Source organism: Macaca mulatta, chromosome 1 (genome assembly GCF_049350105.2).
Source record: "Macaca mulatta isolate MMU2019108-1 chromosome 1, T2T-MMU8v2.0, whole genome shotgun sequence".
Taxonomy (NCBI): domain Eukaryota; kingdom Metazoa; phylum Chordata; class Mammalia; order Primates; family Cercopithecidae; genus Macaca; species Macaca mulatta.
The window spans coordinates 83243333-83264146 of record NC_133406.1 but is presented as its reverse complement, the minus strand read 5'-3'; the positions used below and the strand labels follow the sequence as shown (position 1 = coordinate 83264146).

At 38.7% G+C, this 20814-nt stretch overlaps 1 protein-coding gene across 14 annotated transcripts in view; it reads left to right on the top strand.

Moving 5' to 3' along the window:
• ENAH (ENAH actin regulator) overlaps positions 1-20814 on the top strand; it is a 156791-nt gene that overhangs the window by 120913 nt on the left and 15064 nt on the right. For 4 of the 14 annotated variants that reach the window (XM_077938667.1, XM_077938664.1, XM_077938665.1 and 1 more), the window contains 7 exons: positions 37-121; positions 11027-11358; positions 13254-13364; positions 15378-15682; positions 17262-17407; positions 17564-17621; positions 18394-18442. In XM_077938667.1, coding sequence (XP_077794793.1) covers positions 37-121; positions 11027-11358; positions 13254-13364; positions 15378-15682; positions 17262-17407; positions 17564-17621; positions 18394-18442 — 1086 coding nt within the window. Of the gene's footprint in view, positions 1-36; positions 122-6100; positions 6235-11026; positions 11359-12569; positions 13365-15377; positions 15683-17261; positions 17408-17563; positions 17622-18393; positions 18443-20814 lie in introns of those variants that run through there. The other 10 variants (XM_077938658.1, XM_015115352.3, XM_077938657.1 and 7 more) reach the window with 3 other exon arrangements.

The following is a 20814-nucleotide window of genomic DNA, read 5'->3' as shown; positions in this document are numbered from 1 at the left end:
GATAATGTTCATCTGTAATGTTTTTTCCCTCTGTAGGGCCAACATTGCCTAGACAAAACTCACAACTACCTGCTCAAGTTCAAAATGGCCCATCCCAAGAAGAATTGGAAATTCAGAGAAGGTAAATTTGCAAGTTATTGTTTGTGCTTTTTCTTCATGCTTCAGAAGACAAAACTGAATATCCTGTGTTTAAGTCTTGTCAGCTGTTTAAGAGTCACAACTTTTATTCTTATATTAGTAAGTTTTGCAACTATCATTAATAAGTTACCAGATACTTGTTATGCTGGACATGAGATGTTATAAAATTTCATACCTGTTTTTTTTTTGTTTTTTTTTTTGTAAAAATTCTACTCAAGGTACGTTGAAAATATTGTAAATACACTTAACAGAATTCAAAATGTTTTATGGTTCAAGAAGTCTTACTTTTGTAATTATAACGTGATCTGTGACTACTGTGGTTTTCATGTGACGAATTTAACTAAAAAGTTGAAAATAGTGTTGGCTGTTTCTGTAACACATTTATCTTCAGATATTACTATAGGGTTTTGTAGTAGAATACAAAATCATTCTCTGCTGGGCAGCATTCTTCCATGACTGGGAGTTCTCTGAAAGTGGGCAGAGTAAGTAGGCTGACAGGCTAACCTTTGGAGTACCAGGATGGGGAGCAGGCAGGCCTCAGAACCGCACAAATGCTGAGCTACTTAAAGCTCCACCGGAAGCCCCAATTCATCTGAGGCAGCTTCTTCAGTTTCTTTATAGTCTTCCGTGGTAAATGCCATTCCATCCATTGAGCTGGGGTTGGGGAGGACAGGGGAGGAGCTGGTACATACAGCTGTTCTGCGGACAGTGTATATACTTATTAATCAGCTTGATTATTGTGGCACTGCTCATTCCCGTTCTCTCTACTTGTTAATCTCAAGTTAGATCTTCCCCAGGTTCCTCTTCCCATGTCTGCTTTGACCGTCTTCAGTATGTGTTCTGGGTTATGGATGCCTCCACTGCTCCATTTATTTGTGTCACAGGCATTGTTTGTTCTAAGTGCTTAAGTTATATTGGGAAGGGGGAGGGAGTGGAGGGAACAAAAAGCCTTAAACTCATCAGACAATAAACATGACATGATATGCTAGAAGATGGTAAATGCTATGGGGAAAAATGGAACAGAGTAAAGAGGATTTTATGTTGTGGAGGGGCAGAGGGAAGTGCTGGTTGTAATTTTATTTTATTTTTCCATCCATTACTTATTAGTCTCAGTACTTGTGAGTTTAAATAGATTGGTCAGGGTAGTAGATCTCATTGAGATGAAAAGAAGGAATTAACCAAGCAGATATCTATGTAAATGCATTCTATGCAGAGGCCTTAAGGAAGGATGGTGCTTGTGTGTACAAGGGAAAACAAGGAGGCCGTGGAGGCTGGAGCAGAAGAGAGTATTAGGAGATGAGGTCAAAGGCGTAATAGAGGTCAGATCATGCAGGACCTTGCAGGCTACTGTGAAGAATTTAACCTTTACTCTGAGAGAAAGGAGAATCACCGTACAGTTTTGAACATAGGCATGATCTGACTTAAAATTTTAGCAGAATCAGTCAGGCTGCTCTGTTGAGCCTACACTATTGAGAGACGACTTGAGGCAGGTACAGGGTTGTGACAGCAGCTCAACAAGAATGCCAGTTAAGAGACTTTTGCAGTGAACTAGGCAGGAGATAATGGTGGCTTCCACCAGGTAATAGAAGTGGGTGTTGAGAAGTCAGATCCTTATATGTCTTGGTGGATTGTATGGTGGGGTATGAGGGAAGGAGAGGGGTTGAGGTTTTTAGGCTAAGCTAGTGGGAAGGATGGAGTTGCCATTAATAGTTGAGAAAGACTGTGGAGCACGCCTTGTTGGGGGATGTCAGAGATGAATTTTGAGGATGTTAGGTTCAGGTTTTTACTGGACATGTAAGTAGAGATGTTGAATATTAATCTCTAGGAGACTAGGGAAGAATTCTAAACATATAACTCTTTCCTACCCTTTCTGTCTTCCAGAAATCTCATGATAAATTTGTCCTACTAATGACCACCACCTTCAGTTTTCTACTTGGTCATGGATTTATTTAAATGCATTTTAATGATGTTTCTGGAATTTTAGTAGAATTTTGGGGAAGATTACAGGACTGCTCAATCTACCAACCTGAATAAGAGTCCAGACACTCCTGTCTTCTCATCTCCCTGCTCAGCATTCCTTATGGCTGCCTCTCCTCGCATCCAGTTTGCTTCTTTGGCCTGGCATTTAGGAACTCACCCCGTGTTTGTGTTTCACCCCTCATGACTGTCTCTGTGTACACCATACTCATCTTTCCCTCTGTATTTGTGTGTGGCATTCACCTCTTCTGATATGTTCTTCTCATATCCTTTCTACATTGTCATTTTCTGTAAACTCTTTTCCAGGCACACTGATGTTCTTCTTTTCTGAATTCCTGTAACTTAATCACACAATATTTTGTATTTTCTTCCTAATTGTTTATTTTACATTTGAGTATTACCTCTGCAGTGAACATTATGGGCTAATTTGAGAGTAGAAATCTCAATAAAATTTCTAATAAAAAGTCAAGAAATTTCTGGTACTGAATTAATTCATATGCAGGTTTTGGGGTATAAGACAGAAAATATATGTTTGACCTTTAATGTAGTAATTTTCTTCACTTTTGCCTAATTTTTCCCCCACTCTAAACCATGGTTTGGAGGAGAAATTATTGACGTTTAGCTGGTAAACGGCCTTTTAGAGACTTCCCAGGTGCTAGGGAAGGCATTACCTAGGAAGGTTGTTGAGTTGATTAAGATAACATACTCTTTTCTTGCTGCCTAGGATTTTCTGTGTTTTTTGGGAGTTGGTGGGAGGTTCATGGAGGAGGTGCTCTTTGAGCTGTGCCTAAAGAGGCAATAAAGTAGGAGTTTCCAGTCATAGAAGGGAAAAGCATTCCAGGAAGAAAGAGTAGGCGTGTAAAGGCAAGGAGATGCAAACACACATGCAATGTGAGTACGCTTCCTCCTTTCCCTTCCAGGACCAATGGTATGGTTAGATGAGGTTGTGTCCACCTTGTAAGGGCCTTCTATACTGTGCTAAGAAATTGCTTTTTAAAACTCTTTTCCTGAATTTGTGATATACTAAAAAAGCATCTTGCTTTCTATCACTTTAGTAAATTTCAAATGATAAGAAAGGTATTTGTCATTTTCCTTTGACATATATCCCATACAATCTGTTTTTGCCTGTGGTTAAACTATACTTGGAAAAAGATACTACAAAACTCTAAAATATATACTAAATATTTATATAGACGCTTAGTACTGGTTTTCACTTTCTTTCAGCTGATAGTAGTGCATGACTGGATCCGGTTGTGCAGACTAGCAAATGGGAAGGATGTATAGCACAATCTAGTGTGAAGTTTGGTTCCCAGTAGAAATTATATTTCCAAAATTTATTTCATGTGGTTATTTATATAAAAATCATTTTTTAAAACTTGATTTAATCTTCAGAGGCACAATAAAATACCCTCAGGCCAACTTTATACTTCATAAACTGAGTGAAATTGTCCGTTAACTTCGGCTGTTTAACTGGCCTTTTTCTATACTATTACTGGAATGTGTAATGAGAAACATCAGTTTGCATTATAAATTCACAGCTGTGAGGATGTGGGTGAGATGCCAAATGAAAAGAGGAATTAGGTGAAAGTTGGCCAACTTGGTTTCTTTCCCTTGCTCAGCTCCTAGATACTGGTAGCCAGACTTGTAGAGCCCAGCAAGAAACTAAGATTCCTCTTTGGGAAAATTGCCATGGCCAAGAGAAGACAGAGATGTTGACACTCATCCTTGCCAGTGAAGCTCATTTACTTAAGGGCCTCTGATAATTTTGGTGCTACTTATAAATATGAACAGACAGCCAAGGATCATCAAACCTTTCAGGCCAACTTCTATAAAAGAAAGACCAAAACAAAGAGTTGAAATTGTATGAAATTGTATGAAACAGATGCAATGCAGGGAGCAGAAGAAAACCTAAAAATATACTGCATGCAATAGCTTCAGAGAACCAGGAGAGTATATTTCATTGATGAAATAAAAATTGATAGTTATTTTAAATGGATCACTCAGAGAACAAGAAAGTAAACTTGGAAACTTTTTTTAAAAACTACCTTACCTTTTTTTTTTTTTTTTGAGAAATAGAAGAGCCGGCGCACTGTGGCTCACGCCTATAATCCCAGCACTTTGGGAGGCTGAGGCGGGCAGATCATTAGGTCAGGAGTTCCAAAGACCAACCTGGCCAATATGGTCAAACCCGGTCTCTACTAAAAATGCAAAAATTAGCCAGGCCTGGTGGCACGCACCTATAGTTCCAGCCATTTGAGAGGCTGAGACAGAAGAATTGCTTGAACCTGGGAGGTGGAAGTTGCATTTAGCTGAGTTCGTGCCATTGCACCTTAGCCTGGCGACAGAGTGAAATTCCATCTCAAAGAAAGAAAGAAAGAAAGAAAGAAAGAAAGAAATGTAAGTTTTGAGAACTAAGGTTGAGGAATTTATTCTCTGAAAATAGTCCTAAAACTAAGAGGTGGCATATGAGAAAGAAAGTAAAGAAAGAAGAACAGATTAGAAGGTTCAGCATCCAAATAATAGAAGTTCTGTTATTATTTGGGGAGTGGGGAGGAGAACAAAAACATGAAGAAATTGAATTTGCAAATAAATAACAAGAAAATTTGCTGGAACTCATTGATCATCTAGATCAAAGGTCCGCAAACTTTTTCTGGGAAGGGCCAGGTAGTAAACATTTTAGGCTTTGTGGCCCATCTGTGTCATTTGCTAGACCCTTCCTTTGTAGCTCACCATAGACAACATGGAAATAAATGGGTGTAGCCAGATTTGACCGTAGGGCTGTATACAGTTTGCTAGCTTCTGATCTAGGTCAAAAAAGCCTGCCAAAAATCCAGCCCAGTAACTGGGAAAAATACAAAGACCTCCCACCAAGGCCTCTCACTGTGGAATTTTAGAATGTCCTGGAATAAGTAAGATTTCAAATGCTTGGTAAGGGGTGGTGGGAGCGACTAAGGTGTGGGGGAGCTTCAAAATCCTGAGAGAATCTCTATCCTGAGAGGAGATCTCTTCTGCACAACTTCCTAAGAAGCTATTGGAAGATGTGTTTCGTTAAGATGAAAGAGTGAAGCAAGAATGATGAACCCATGACAGCATCGAGGAGATAAGAAATCCACCTTAGGAAAGAGATGGGCAATTCCCAGCTCTATTAAGGTGAAATCAAAACCTAGGGAGCAGTTGCCAGTTGGTGCCAGGAGGGCTGAAGGCTCCGGACGGGGTGTTTCTGAGGGAAAGCAAAACAAAAGAATAGAAAAACCTGACTATGGTTCTGCTATGTTGGACTATGTTGATTGGGATTACAGTTCTAATGGAGAGTCTGGGGTGAAGTAGGGATAGGTATATAGAAAAAGAATCAAATTTAAAAAGTACTACTTTGTAGCACTAGAGTAAGAAAGAAATTGTTCTAGAAAGTAAGTGTGATCAGCAGCGAATTATGTGATACGTGAATATTGGTGTATCCAAAGTGGTGTAATGAGTTTATTGGAAAAATGGAGAAGAAAAAGTTTTGGGGGGCTAGGGATGTAGGAATTAAATCATTTGTATAGTAGGAAGTCAGTAGATAACATCTAAATATGAAAAATCTGAAAGTAATAGTTCTAAATGAATTACTGTATTTAGAAACGAGGTAAGTACCAGAGTATTGAAAATAATTGCTTCTGGGGAGCAAAATCAGAAGTGGTGAGCGTTAGTAAGATTACTGTTTTGTTATAAGTCTTATAATTTGGCTTTATAAGTTATATATTACTACTGTTATGTTTGTTTTATTTTTAATAGAGTCAGTAGAGTAAATGTCTAAGTGTTAATTCTTTTTAGTCCAATACCCTTTATTATTATATCATTATTAAATAGTTTTTGGTTCCTGCTCATATAATTAATATTTGACTTGGCCATGATGAGAAAACATATTCTAAGAAACATGAGTCAGTCCTATGTTAGTCTCCACATAGAACCTTAATATAGTTAATATCTATAAATAGTTCACAAATCACCAGTACTACCTGAAAGTTATAAAAGGGGAATAATAATTGTGGCACAGAACTGAGCAGTTAGAGCAATGAGAGTGTATAGCCCTCCTATTGGCCTTCAGAGGCAGGATGGACCGAAAGTTGACCGCCTTCTCTTGTGAGTATCAGCTCTTGCCTCAGCAGCTTTGTAATATTAAAACTTAGCTATCTGATTACATTTTATCCATTTTTTGTTTGTTTACTGATAGTGAAGTGAAATGCCCATGTTATACAATCAAACCATATCTGTGTAATTTTATTTTCTGAGAAATGTCAATAATAACAGTGTTACTAAATGTTAACAACTCAGAACATTTTTCCTAGACTGTTCCTACTTCATTTTGTTAAAATTGAAATCACTCTTATTTACCTAGTAAATACATTATTCATTACAGGTAAAGCTGGGTGAAATGTATTTTGAACTGATGTTACTTACATTTTACTTATTTCAAGAAATGTCTTTGAGTCAACATAAACGAAATAATGAATATATATTTAAATCTCAGTGTGGGCTGGTGCTTTGTGCATCTATTTACATTTGGGGATAGCTGTTTTGGAGAGAAATAGGTATTTGGGTGGTGGGAGGAACTGTGATTTTTTTAAATGATTAAAAATAATACTGGTCATTTGCACTATAATTGTTTCTGAATAAAATTTGTATTCTCAGAAACTTTCAAATTATTGTAGAATATACAGGCCTAGCTTAAAAGGAAAATTAAAGTAGTCTGTCAGGATTTTTCCTTGGTTCAGAATTAAGGCACTCGTTCTTTGAAAAAAGTCCTCAGACGATTCTATTAATGACTGAAGAAAACAGTTGGAGAGAGAACTCTAGGAAGAGGAGCCATGAGCATTTCCAGTGTGTGAATTGGCAGGAATAATTCTGAGGAAAAGCAAAGTTTATAAATTTGGAAACTCCTCCTAGAAAGCTACACAAATGTCTTGCGTTAGAGGTCAAAACATGAGAGTCAAATTTATAAACCATCCAATTTAGGTGGGAATTATTCATGCCACACAAGATTCGGAAGCCAGAGATACTCTGCTTGAATCACTATTTTGGGAAATCCATTTAGATGGGCATCTTTTCAGCAAGCAGGCTAAAAATTAGCTTAAAGTGTTCAACACTTTCTTTTCTTACCTTCAGAACAAGAAAATAGTAAGAATCTCCTGCAGCTATATGAATTGCCTGCTTGAATCATCTGTCTGTGAACTTAGAAATATTCTCCAGCATTGTGCCCTTTTCCTGTATCAGTAGACACTCCTTTTATAGCCTGAAAACCCTGGAATATGATGACATGTGGAACAAACTTCTTAAGTCAATACACCCTAGCTGTAAACACTGTTATTCAATAATTCTTTCAGATTCATCTCACTCATGCCTGGCCTTCTGCCTGTGACTTAAGCTTACTTTTTGTATGTGTTGAAAGCATTGTGTTGCTTAGAGAAACAGCCATTAACTTGGTAGTTAAAACCTACAACTAAGAACTTGAATGAGAAATGAAATGTAGTCATAGACTACTGTTTGGTTCAGCTGGGAGCAGTATTTACATTATCATGTTAATAAGCCTTGAATATTGATTTTCCATACTGGGAGAAGCATGAGTGTAGTGAGGGAGTTGTAGAAGGCCTCTTCCTGTTAGAAAGTAGATAGCGAAAGCTAAAATGTAAGAAACAGCTACAAAAGTAGGAAATGGGTGGGAGGGTTGGGGCAGTGAACTACTGATTTTTGTTATAAATTTTAAAAACTATGTATTTGTGTTATTTTGATAAAATAGAAGAAGTAACAAATGTTCAAAGATCTAAATCTTAGATTTTTTTCATCATAGATTTCTTGGGACAGCTACTGTGCTCTTATTTTTCTTTAGCTTCTTTATTTAAATTTGTTCTAATTAGAATAATATGTGTGTATCTTTTGCCCTTTGGACCCAACAGATTGCTTAGAGCATTATATTTAAAATGGCCAATAGTTTTTGATACGTGTCAAATGTTTGAAATTTAATACAAGCTCCAGCTGAGTTTATTAGCTGCAGGTTACTGGAAAAACAACAACAACCAACCCTGACTTTTCTCTGTTTATTATTAAAAACGTTCTTTTGAATACATCTGATTTCTTCCCCTCGTCCCTGCAGGAATATTGTTATCCCTCAAAAACTTTGGCAGCTAGTGATTTATCAAATAGCGTAATGAAGTCAGTACTAGATCCTGAAAATCTCATTTTATTGGTAGCCAATATCTCAAACAACTACTCATAAATAAATAACTACTCATAAACTCAGTTTCCTGTGTTTTTCTCTTGCAGTCATTGTTAAGTGTGGTGGTATGTCCAGGAGAGGCTGTGTGTTTTGTGAGAGCAGTGGGGTTGATGCATTTGTCAAATGGGCCTTTTCTTTTGTTCTGTAGCCAGCTTAGGAAACATGAAGGAGAGAGCTTTTTGGAAAGATCTTACTGGTGTGTTGGTACCTCTGGAAGGAACAAAGGATAGCATGCATGTGCTGTCATTTAGCTCTGTCTCTAACTAGAACCCACACAGTTTCTTAGCCAGTCCAGAAGGTTCCAATTCGAAATTTCCAAATAATAATTATTGTTGTAACCCACATTGAGAGTTCTTATGTTCCAAGTACTTAAAGAGCTTTTTAGGTATTACTTCATTTAATCTTCCCCACAGTGCTATGAAATATATATGTGTAAGATAAAGATACCTTTTTGGGGGCGGGGGGAGACAGGGTCTTACTCTGTCACCCAGGCTGGGGTACAGGGGCACATTGTTAGCTCTTGACAATGTCACAGCCACCTGCATCCCCAGGAGGACAATGTGACAATGTCACAGCCACCTCCATCCCCAGGGTTCAAGTGATCCTCCTGCCTCAGCCTCCCAAGTAGCTGGGATTACAGGCACATACCACCAGGCCCGGCTAATTTTTGTAATTTTAGTAGAGACAGGGTTCCACCATGTTGGCCAGGCTAGTCTCGAACTCCTGACCTCAGGTGATCCACTGGCCTCGGCTTCCCAAAGTGCTGGGATTATAGGCATGAGCCACCATGCCTGGCAAAGATAACTTTTTTTTAGGGAAAGTTAATTGACACTTTTCCTAAAGACAATTTGGAACCATGTGTCAAAAATCTTAAATTCATACCTTTTCACCTAGCAAAATTTGTGTCCTTATTGATCCTATAGAAACAGAAAAAGATTCAAAGATGAAGACAAATGTTGTTGCAGTATTGCCAATAGTGTTAGGATAACTTAATATCCTACTATAGGAGATTGCTTAGACTCTGGACAGCTAAACAATAGAATATTATTATGCACTCATGGCAAATAAAGATGCTGAACTAAGTGCCTTAGGATAACACTCTCTCTCTCTCTCTTTCTCTCTTTCTCTCTCTCTCTCTCTCTCTCTCTCTCTCTCTCTCTCTCTCTGTGTGTGTGTGTGTGTGTGTGTGTGTGCGCGCATGTGTGTGTGTGATTCCAGTCAAGAGTTGTACACACAGGCACGTCCTCATCCTAGATAGCCTCAATTTTACTAGCTTATGTCTCCTTCCTTCCTTCCCTTCTTTTTTTCCTTCTTCCGTTCCTCCTTTTCTTTCATTGTTTTTTGAGACAAGGTCTCGTTCTGTTGCCTGGGGCTGATGAGTGGTGATGCAATCTTAGCTTACTATAGCCTCAGACTCCTAGGCCCAAGCAATCCTTCTCCCTCAGCCTCCCAAGTAGCTGGGAACACAGGTGCATGCCACCATGCCTGGCTGATTTTAAATTTTTTTGTAGAGATGGGTCTTGCTTCATTGCCCAGGCCCATCTTGAACTCTTGGCCTCAAACAGTCCTCCCACCTCAGCCTCCCAAAGTGCTAGGATTACTGGCCTGAGCCACTTCACCCAGACCAACTTTCACAATATATTAAGTGAGAGAAAGGAAAGCAGATTTCACAGTAGCGGGAAATGATCACATTTTATTACATTTTTAAAGTTTATGTGTGTATTTTTACACGAGGGAAAGTCTATCGGGGGAGGGTGTGTGTGTGTGTGTGTATGTATATGTGTATACGTAGACCTGTGTATCTTTATATACATATGTTGATGATAGTTGCCTCTGGATATGAGATTTTAATCATTTAAAGTTTATTTCTTCTTTCTTGACTCTTTTTCATTCAGTAAACTTTTTTTTTTTTTTTTGAGATGGAGTCTCACTCTGTTACCCAGGCGGGAGTGCAGTGGCACAATCTCAGCTCACTGCAGCCTCTGCCTCCTAGGTTCAAGCGATTCTTCTACCTCAGCCTCCCAAGTAGCTGGAATTATAGGCGCACGCCACCACGCCTGGCTAATTTTTTATATTTTTGGTAGAGATGGGGTTTCCCCATATTGGCCAGGACATCCTGATCTTGAACTCCTGACCTCAGGTCATCCACCCGTCTCGGCCTCCCAAAGTGCTGGGATTAGAGGTGTGAGTCACGGCACCCGACCCATTCAGTAAATATTTATTGAGCTACTGCTGTGGCCAACCATTGTATTTTCTGAAATGATAATTATTATTTGTACAGTTAAATTTGATGTTAAGAAGGATATTACAATTTTACAAAGTTTTTCATTAAATGATTAAAATAATGACTTGGTTATTAAAGTGGTATGTTATTTGGAAAATTCATTTACTTGCAACAGTACTCATGAAAAGTACAGAATAAAATGAAATGTTAGTGTAATGTGCTGAAGCATTCAGCCAGTATGATGCTAATAGGAGAAATGATTTTTATTTGTATGCAACAGTCTCTATCCAAGGTAGTCTTCATGTGGGAGGAGAGATGTTTCCATGCTCTACATTGCTTTTATTTGACTCAGAAATAAAGTTTACATAGGTGAAAAGAATCACTTTTTCATGATGAGTAGCCGTAGATGCATGTTTTTACCTTTTTTTTTTTCCCAGACAACTGCAAGAACAGCAACGGCAAAAGGAGCTGGAGCGGGAAAGGCTGGAGCGAGAAAGAATGGAAAGAGAAAGGTTGGAGAGAGAGAGGTTAGAAAGGGAAAGGCTGGAGAGGGAGCGACTGGAACAAGAACAGCTGGAGAGAGAGAGACAAGAACGGGAACGGCAGGAACGCCTGGAGCGGCAGGAACGCCTAGATCGGGAGAGGCAAGAAAGACAAGAACGAGAGAGGCTGGAGAGACTGGAACGGGAGCGGCAAGAGAGGGAGCGACAAGAACAGTTAGAAAGGGAACAGCTGGAATGGGAGAGAGAGCGCAGAATATCAAGTGCTGGTAAGAAGTTTACAAACTCTTCTGTGTTCTTGTATCTGAGCTTGGATGATGTCTCTTGTGCAGTCATGTGTTAAAATATTTCACATTTGAGATGTTTGGGATTAAGCCATACAATTTGAAATTATGAAAAATATGTAGCAATTACTACTTTAACATTTTCTTTTTATTTCTCTGTATTGCTTTTATTGCTTGGAGACTTAAAGAAAGCTCTTGGAAATTTTTATTCTGCCATTCTAATTCTTCTGACTCCCTATAAATTGGCTATAAAGTGTAAGTGTGTTTTTATGGGAAATTTTTTATACTGGATGAACTTCAAATATATTTCCCTCATGAGATCACTTAAATTGTCTCAAATACTATAGTACTATAGTACCATTCAGCAAGAAATTTGCTTGATTACATTCTAAAGATTTTGGAGGAAGAATTATTTTAGAGAACTATTCTCTAAAACTGACTAGTTATTTAAATATACTTTCTAGTATTACGAAAAATTAGTGAAAATTATGAAATCTGATGGAATTTACTGAAAGACATAAGGGTTAATATATGGCTGAAAGTTTGAGATATTTTAACATTTATTAAAATTAACATTCATTATAGGATTTAAGAATACTCCTTATGGCCTATATAAAAAGTTTCAATGTGGTTTGATTAAATAGTGGTTGGTTGGTTGGTTGGTTTATTAAGTTAATTTATGTATTTTTAGCTACCTAATTATTTTCTGGAGTTATGACCAACAAAACAAAACTTTTCCACAAGTAAACATTGAGTAGGAGGTTTCTCACCCTTCATATTAAATGTTTTACCAACTTTACTAGTTTTGCTACTTGTTGTTTTTTAAAAAAACACTAAATTTATTCTTCTGTTTATGGTCCTATTGTGATTTTAATGTCCTTTTTCTTGTCTAAATAAAAATTAAGACTAATACTAGCTTTTTCTTGTAAAAGAAATTAGTCAGTTAAATTTGTTAATCCACTTATTAGATAAAAAGGAAACTTATTTCATCCCCTTCTGAATCTCAAAATGTATTTACAAGTTAAAATATTCTTGGGTGAAAATAGTTATTTGCATTTGTGCCTAATTCTCTGATACTAACTGTAGTCTACATTTATACATTGTGTCTGAATGCTGGTTTTGTGGCTTCACTAGCTCCCTTTTTCTCTCTCCTTTTTTATCCTGTCTTTTGCTGCTGCTTTCCACCTTCTGTCCAGCTCCATCTTCAGACAGCTCCCTGTATAACGCTCCACTTCCTGAGTATTCCAGTTGCCAGCCTCCTTCAGCACCTCCTCCATCATACGCTAAAGTCATCTCAGCTCCAGTGTCAGATGCCACTCCTGATTATGCTGTAGTGACTGCTTTGCCACCTACTTCCACACCCCCTACACCACCACTGCGACACTCAGCGACACGTTTTGCAACATCTTTAGGTTCAGCCTTCCACCCTGTTCTTCCCCATTACGCTACAGTTCCTCGTCCTCTGAACAAAAACTCTCGACCTTCTTCTCCTGTGAACACACCCTCTTCTCAGCCTCCAGCTACGAAGCCCTGTGCCTGGTCTACTTCCAATTTTTCGCCCCTCCCTCCATCTCCTCCAATAATGATTAGCAGCCCCCCAGGCAAAGCTACTGGTCCAAGGCCTGTCCTCCCTGTTTGTGTTTCTTCTCCTGTGCCCCAAATGCCTCCATCACCGACAGCACCCAATGGGCTGGTTGACTCTGTAACATATCCAGTGTCTCCACCGCCTACCTCAGGGCCAGCAGCTCCTCCGCCGCCGCCTCCACTGCCTTCCCTCGCTTCACTCTCACACTGTGGATCTCAAGCTTCTCCTCCTCCAAGCACCCCTATTGCCTCAACTCCCTCATCCAAGCCTAGTGTTCTCCCTTCTCCCTCTGCAGCTGCCCCTGCCTCTGTTGAGACTCCTCTAAACTCTGTGCTGGGAGACTCTTCTGCTTCTGAGCCAGGCTTGCAGGCAGCCTCTCAGCCGGCCGAGACTCCAGCCCAACAGGGTAAGGCTTTCGTTATTGCTACTAACAGCTAATCACTTGAAAATGTTATATAGCAGCAACTTTAATTACCTGAATGGATGGGTAGGATGGTTTTGATCCTTGAACATTTATATGCCAATGCCATGTTTTGGTTTTTTTTATTAAAAAAATTAAAGTAGAAAAATGTTTTTCCTGTTGGATTAATTGCATTTGGATGAACTTCCATATTGAATTAGGTTTTGATATCTTTTATAGTATCACAGTTAAAGATGTTTTCTAGTATTTAAGAGCCCTCATAATACATTTCTTTATTTTTTTCTTTTTCCTATTCTTTTTTTTTTTTTTTTGAGACACAGTCTTGTGTTGCCCAGGCTGGAGTATAGTGGCATGATCTCAGCTCACTGCAACCTCTGCCTCCTGGGTTGCGGCAATTCTCCTGCCTCAGCCAACTGAGTAGCTGGGGTTACAGGCACATGCCACCACGCCCAGGTGATTTTTGTATTTTTAGTAGAGACGGGGTTTTGTCATGTTGGCCAGGCTGGTCTTGAACTCCTGACCTCATGTGATATGCCCCCTTTGGCCTCCCAAAGTTGCTGGCATTATGGGTGTGAGCCACCGCACCCAGACAGTACATTCTTTCACTGGGAAAACTTTGCTTGACACATTGATCTACCACACAATAAATACATGATCAAAATTTTTTTCCTTTATTTTCTGGGACACTTAGAGAGATATATTTAGTGCCCAACTGTAGTCATTAGGTACATCATCCCAGAGTTTCCTTTGGAGCAATTCTGATCTTGGGCCCTGTTTCCTTCTTGCCTTTCCTATATTAGATGCTCCATGTTGGACTTTCAGGATAGGTGTCACCCTAACCCTTGCAGCATTATGACTTTGCAGGAGGAGTAGAGAGGATGGCAGGCTTGGCATATGCCCTAAAGAGTTCCAAGGTCCAAAATTACAATAAGTAGTGGCTTGAAGGGGTAATTGTTGACTTATCAAATTTGTTTACAAGGTTAGTCAGAATTCTAAGATATTCAGTTTGGTTTCACCGTGACAAAAAATGGGCACAGCCAGCCTGACAAAGTGACCTGCTGTACCCTCAGAACTCTTAACAACCCCTGCAGAAGGCACAGACTATTTCTAGATGCTTCTTTCAACAATTTATGTTTTCTGCTTGTGTAACGGCTCAAGCTGAAAAAGTTAGCAATTATCACCCAGTGTGCAAAATAGCATTTTATTCATTCTGAAAACACCCCTCTTAAACCTTAACTAAAGAAGCATCTACTATTTCAGTATTCTGTTATTAAATAAATTTTTGTTCACTCCTTTTGTGATTTTATAACATTTGAATATTTCTCTTCTTGGCTCCCATTTTGTGGGATAAAACAACTCTGCTTCAAATCCTATGGTATTTATTTCTGAGCATTATTTTGAGGTTTTACTTTGTACTAGTAAATTCCTTTACTTCAGTGAATCTTAACCTTGGCTATCCATTGAATTTAAATGTTAAGTATTTTTAAAATACTGAAGCCTGGGACTTACTCCTCCTTCATGTTTTTAATCCAGCCACTTTGACTGTAAACAACTAAATATATGTGTTCACTGTTACTGAATTTACTGTCTCAATACTTAAGGTTAATGTGGATTATTTTGGGTCTGTTATTTCAAGTAGTGCTAACTGCCTTTGTATATACTAGTTTGTGTTTTCAGGGATGCTTACCTCTCTTCCAAATTTTATAAGTATTTATTTTGCTTATTTACCAAATCCCCATGAACGAAAAATCTTAGATGATCTGTTGCATAGTTCTATTACTAAAGCTCTAACATAAAGTAAGTAGTTATATATACTTGGACCTTACATTTCAGTATCTTTCAAAACTGACTGGAATTTTACAAGTATGATAAATTGAACTCCTTAAGTAAATACATGAGTCAGTGTAATTTAGCATGGCATTCTGCGTACCTTCCCACATAAAATAATATCACTCAGCTCTATTGTTGATGGTCTTACTTAACATTTCTCTCTCTCAGGCATTGTCTTGGGACCACTTGCACCTCCACCTCCTCCACCACTCCCACCAGGGCCTGCACAGGCTACAGTAGCACTCCCTCCTCCCCCAGGGCCCCCTCCACCTCCTCCACTGCCATCCACTGGGCCTCCACCGCCCCCTCCTCCCCCTCCTCTCCCTAATCAAGTACCCCCTCCTCCTCCACCACCTCCTGCCCCACCCCTCCCTGCATCTGGATTCTTTTTGGCATCTGTGTCAGAAGACAATCGCCCTTTAACTGGACTTGCAGCTGCAATTGCCGGAGCAAAACTTAGGAAAGTGTCACGGGTAAGTAGCTTTCTGAAATTTTTTTTTAATATGTCTTATTCTTCCTAAATATCTAAAATGTTGAATTTATTGTATTCTAATTTTATGAACTGTTAGGAACTTCATTTATTTAACAAATTGAAATAATTTAACTGGGCGCAATGGCTTACACCTGTATAATCCCTGCACTTTGAGAGGCTGAGGTGGGCGGATCACCTGAGGTCAGGAGTTAGAGACCAGGCTGGCCAACATGGTGAAACCCTATCTCACTAAAAATACAAAACTTAGCCAGGTGTGTGACACGTGCCTATAATCCCAGCTGTTCAGGAGGCGGAGGCAGGAGAATCACTGGAACCCGGGAGGTAGAGGTTGCAGTGAACCGAGATCGTGCCACTGCACTCCAGCCTGGGTGACAGAGTGAGACTTAGTTTCAAAACATAAAATAAATAAAAAATTAAGAATTGATATAATTAAAATTTTTATAGTAAAGTTGTAAAAATAGTATAAATAATTTCTATAAATTAATCACGTAGGTTCACCCATTAACATTTTACCAGTATTTGCTTTTTTATTCCTTCTTCGGGTATGTTTCCTTCTTTACACATGCATTTTTTTTTTTTCTTTTGAGACGGAGTTTCACTCTTGTTATCCAGACTGGAGTACAGTGGCGCGATCTCAGCTCACTGCAATCTCCACCTCCCAGGTTCAAGCGATTCTGCCTCAGCCTCCTGAGTAGCTGGGATCACAGGCGCCAACCACCATGCCCAGCTAATTTTTGTATTTTTAGTAGAGATAGGGTTTCGTGATGTTGACCAGGCTGGTCTTGAAATCCTGACCTCAGGTGATCCACCCGCCTCAGCCTCCCAAAATGCTGGGATTACAGTTGTGAGCCATCGCACCTGGCCTACACATGCACTTTTGTTTGAATGATTTGAGAGTAACTCAGAGACACAAGCTTCTATTTTCCTAAGTACCTCAGTGTGAATTTTACAAGAACAAGGACATTTACCTGCATAACCAGTAATGTAATTATCAAAATCAGGAAAGTTAACATTGATAGAATACTGTAATCTACAAATGTATTAATATTCAAATTTCATCTATAGTCCAATGACGTCTTTAGTGACAGTTTTTTTCATAGTGCAAGATCATTATTGCATTTAGTTCTAATGTCTCTTTGATCTACTTTATGATAATTCCTCAATCTTTCGCAATACTAGCATTTTTGAAGACTGTAGGCAGTTATTTTGCCTGGTATCCTTCAGTTTGGCTTATCTGATTTTTCCTCAAGATTAGATTCAAGTTATGCAGGGGTTGTTTTAGCAGGAATATTATCAAAGCAAAGTTATGCCCTTTTCAGGGCAACACAGGAAGAGACACATGATACTGTTTAATTGCATTCTTGTTGATAGTAGTTTTGATAAACTTTTGTTGGTATATAAAATCAATACTAAAAATCTATTGGTTCTTAAAGCTTACAAATAATATTTAGGTTTTTAAAAATTAATGCTGATGTTTCCTTCTGTTTTAGATGTAATATATTAATAAAAATACGGTTGTCTAACATAGGAGTTGATTATGTCTGTGTATTCTCATTAAGATGGAGGATGCCTCTTTCCCAAGTGGAGGGAATGCTATTGGTGTGAACTCGGCCTCATCTAAAGCAGATACAGGCCGTGGAAATGGACCCCTTCCTTTAGGGGGTAGTGGTTTAATGGAAGAAATGAGTGCCCTGCTGGCCAGGAGGTAAGGAATTTCATTATAATGGACATGCCCAGAATTGAGAGGATTTTAATTTTATTCCGAATACAACTAACTAGATGCACTTCTTTCCTCATAGAGAAGTGGTTTTTATACTGAATCAGATAATATTTTTAAAAATTGGATTTGCCTTCTTTGTAGGAGAAGAATTGCTGAAAAGGGATCAACAGTAGAAACAGAACAGAAAGAGGACAAAGGTGTAAGTTAATAAAGATAGTCTATCTTAAAATATGGTATTCAAGCACAGCCCATTCAGGAAATAGTGTCAGCATTTATTTAATTTGAACTTAATTAGCTTGAACTTATATTTGCTAATTTTTAACTATTTATGCATGTGAAGTGGCTTGTTTTGACTGTTATTTATAAATTTTAAATGGCAGTCTTAGTAAAATGAGTTGAGTATTTGGAGTTGTGGGAAAAGCATTGAAGTTCAAACCTGTGGAGTTTAATTCTGTTCCTTAAATGAGTGAATGACATTTCATTTCCCTTGCATTAATTTAAAAGGAAGGAATTAGCCTAAATTCATATATTTCCCCTAGGAGCTCGATGGTTATTGGCTGTGCCCCTTAAGAGTGTATCCTTCATGCCCTCCTCCCTGATTCAGCTGGGCACACTCTGCTTTGTCTGTGCTATATATTGGCGTGCAACAAATAATATGTTTCCCTTGCTCCATTTGGCTGCCTTTGATACCATTCCTCAAATCTGTCTCTTGTGTCTGGCTTTGTAGCATTGGCTAGTGAAAGTTCTCAGGGAGAACACATGAGGAAAGGAACTGTGGGGAGGGTTGAAGGGGAGGTGATTGAAAACAGGAGAAGAAAGAAGTCTAAGCTGAAATGAAAGGGAGAGAAGACCGATGAAAGAGAAAGTGGGGAGTGGCAGAAAGAATATTAGAAGTGCACGTGTAAAACACTAAATGTATATAGCAGCAGGGGACTGGTAGATGTGATATTAATATGTATCTGTACATTTAGGAAGATTCAGAGCCTGTAACTTCTAAGGCCTCTTCAACAAGTACACCTGGTAAGTTCAAGATAAATATTTTAACCTTTATAGACTTTCTCTGAAAGTATTAATACTCCCCAGTTAAAAATTCCTCCTTTCCCCATGTTTGGACCAAGTGACTAGACACCAAAATGCCAGAGTTCTTTGTTCACACCTGAAAGCATTAATTAACTTTTTTCCTCCTGGAAGCTGCTGTTACTTTCTTGAGGTTACTTACTAAAACAAGGAAAATATTAATGTACTATTAGATGACGAGAAGTATTTTTCATAATTGTTTTCCTAAAGGTAAAAATAAAGTGAGCATGTTAGTTAGTACTGCAGTCTCCCTCAGAACATTCTCAAATTGAGAAGGGTATCCTAGCCATTCATTTGGGTGATATTGATAATTAAGGGAATAAAGTTTCTGATTTGTAAATTTAAAAAGTCTCCTTAAAATTTTGGGGAAGTGTTCTTGAATTCAGTGAAATTTCTGACATTGAGAATTCTTGAGCATCCAGTAAATCACCTAGATTATTAACAAAGTATATTTCACTAGAGGTACTTGATGAGTGCTGTATCCAAGATGAGAATATGAACTCATTACATATTCACAAGTTATTTCTTCATATTTGATTAAAGACTAAGGGCTGGACTATCCAACTCCTTATCTATTCTGGAATGAAACAACATAAATAAACTTGATGAGTTAATATCTAGAGTGGTCCATAGGAAACCAGTATAGAGAAATGCTTATATTCCTACAGTTTTGATTTAAAGACAACCAACTGCATCTACAGTTACCTTTTTAATTTTCATTGTTTTATTTTTTTGAGATGGGGTCTCACTCTGTTGCCCAGGCTGGAGTGCAATGGTGCGATCTTGGCTCACTGCATCCTCTACCTCCTAGGCTCAAGTGATCCTCCCACCTTAGCCCCCAACCCCCCAAGTAGCTGAGGCCCCAGGTGCATAGCACCACTCCTGGCTAATTGTTTGCATTTTTGGTAGAGACAGGGTTTCACCATGTTGCCCAGGCTGGTCTCAAACTCCTGAACTCAAGTGATCCAGCTGTTTCAGTCTCCCAAAGTGCTGGGATTACAGGCATGAGCCACAATGTGCCACCTAGAATTCCCTTTGTTTTTTTTTTTTAAGTACTTCTGTTTTTGTTTTTTGTGATTGTAATCCATCTTTTCACACCCCCACCCCCCATTCCTCATTCTCATTATTAAATAGTGACTCTTCAGTAGACTGATTGCTGTACCATAATTAACATCATGGCTTTGTTTTCCCTCTGAATAGGACTCAATTTATGTTACTTTAATTAAAAATTCAGTGCTTTGTGACCCACTTATTTTAGCTTTATCCTTCTTTCTGTAAGCCAAAAGTAATCATATATGCTGTCATTAGTACCGCATAGATGTTGTAAATCTGAACCATACTTCAGGGTCACAGAACCTTTAGAATATGATGAGAGCTATAGATCCTTTTTCCAGGGGGGAAAATTGTATTTTTATTCAGATTTGTTCATAATTTCAGAATGTTCATGAATTTCTTGAAGGTTATCCGTGGACTCCAAGTTAAAAATTCCTTATAATGTATAACCCCTTATATAAAATATGAAAAAATAGGCCGGGCGCGGTGGCTCAAGCCTGTAATCCCAGCACTTTGGGAGGCCGAGACGGGCGGATCACAAGGTCAGGAGATCGAGACCATCCTGGCTAACACGGTGAAACCCCGTCTCTACTAAAAAATACAAAAACCTAGCCGGGCGAGGTGGCGGGCGCCTGTAGTCCCAGCTACTCGGGAGGCTGAGGCAGGAGAATGGCGTGAACCCGGGAGGCGGAGCTTGCAGTGAGCTGAGATCCGCCACTGCACTCCAGTCTGGGCGACAAAGCGAGACTGTCTCAACAACAACAACAAAAATATGAAAAAATATGCAGGTTTTGTGTGTGTGTCTCATATATATATATATATATATATATATATATATATATATATATATATAAAAGCAAAAAGGGCAGGGCCTCTTTTGTCACTTGTTTCATTCCGTTTTTAAATTGACATTGTGTCAGGCACCTGAAGTGAAAGGTACAGGTTCTAAGCACGAAAAAACTCTTGGTCCAGCTGGGAAGATGAGACACACAGGTGTAAAGTTAACCTTTTACAACCACATGTTGAATACTAAGTAATGTGTGTCAAAGAGGGAGGAGATGACACATACGAGTCACCTGAGTCACCTTTGTAGAGAAAAGTGATATCTTAGTATGCCTTGAAGAGTATTTAGTTTGGCTGAAAGTGAGGGAAGGTGTGATATTTCAGAATGTAAGTATAGCTTGAGCAAAGGTATGGAGTTGGAGATGAGCAAGAAGAGATTAAGAAATAGGAAATAGACTAGAACAGGGAATTCTTTTTGA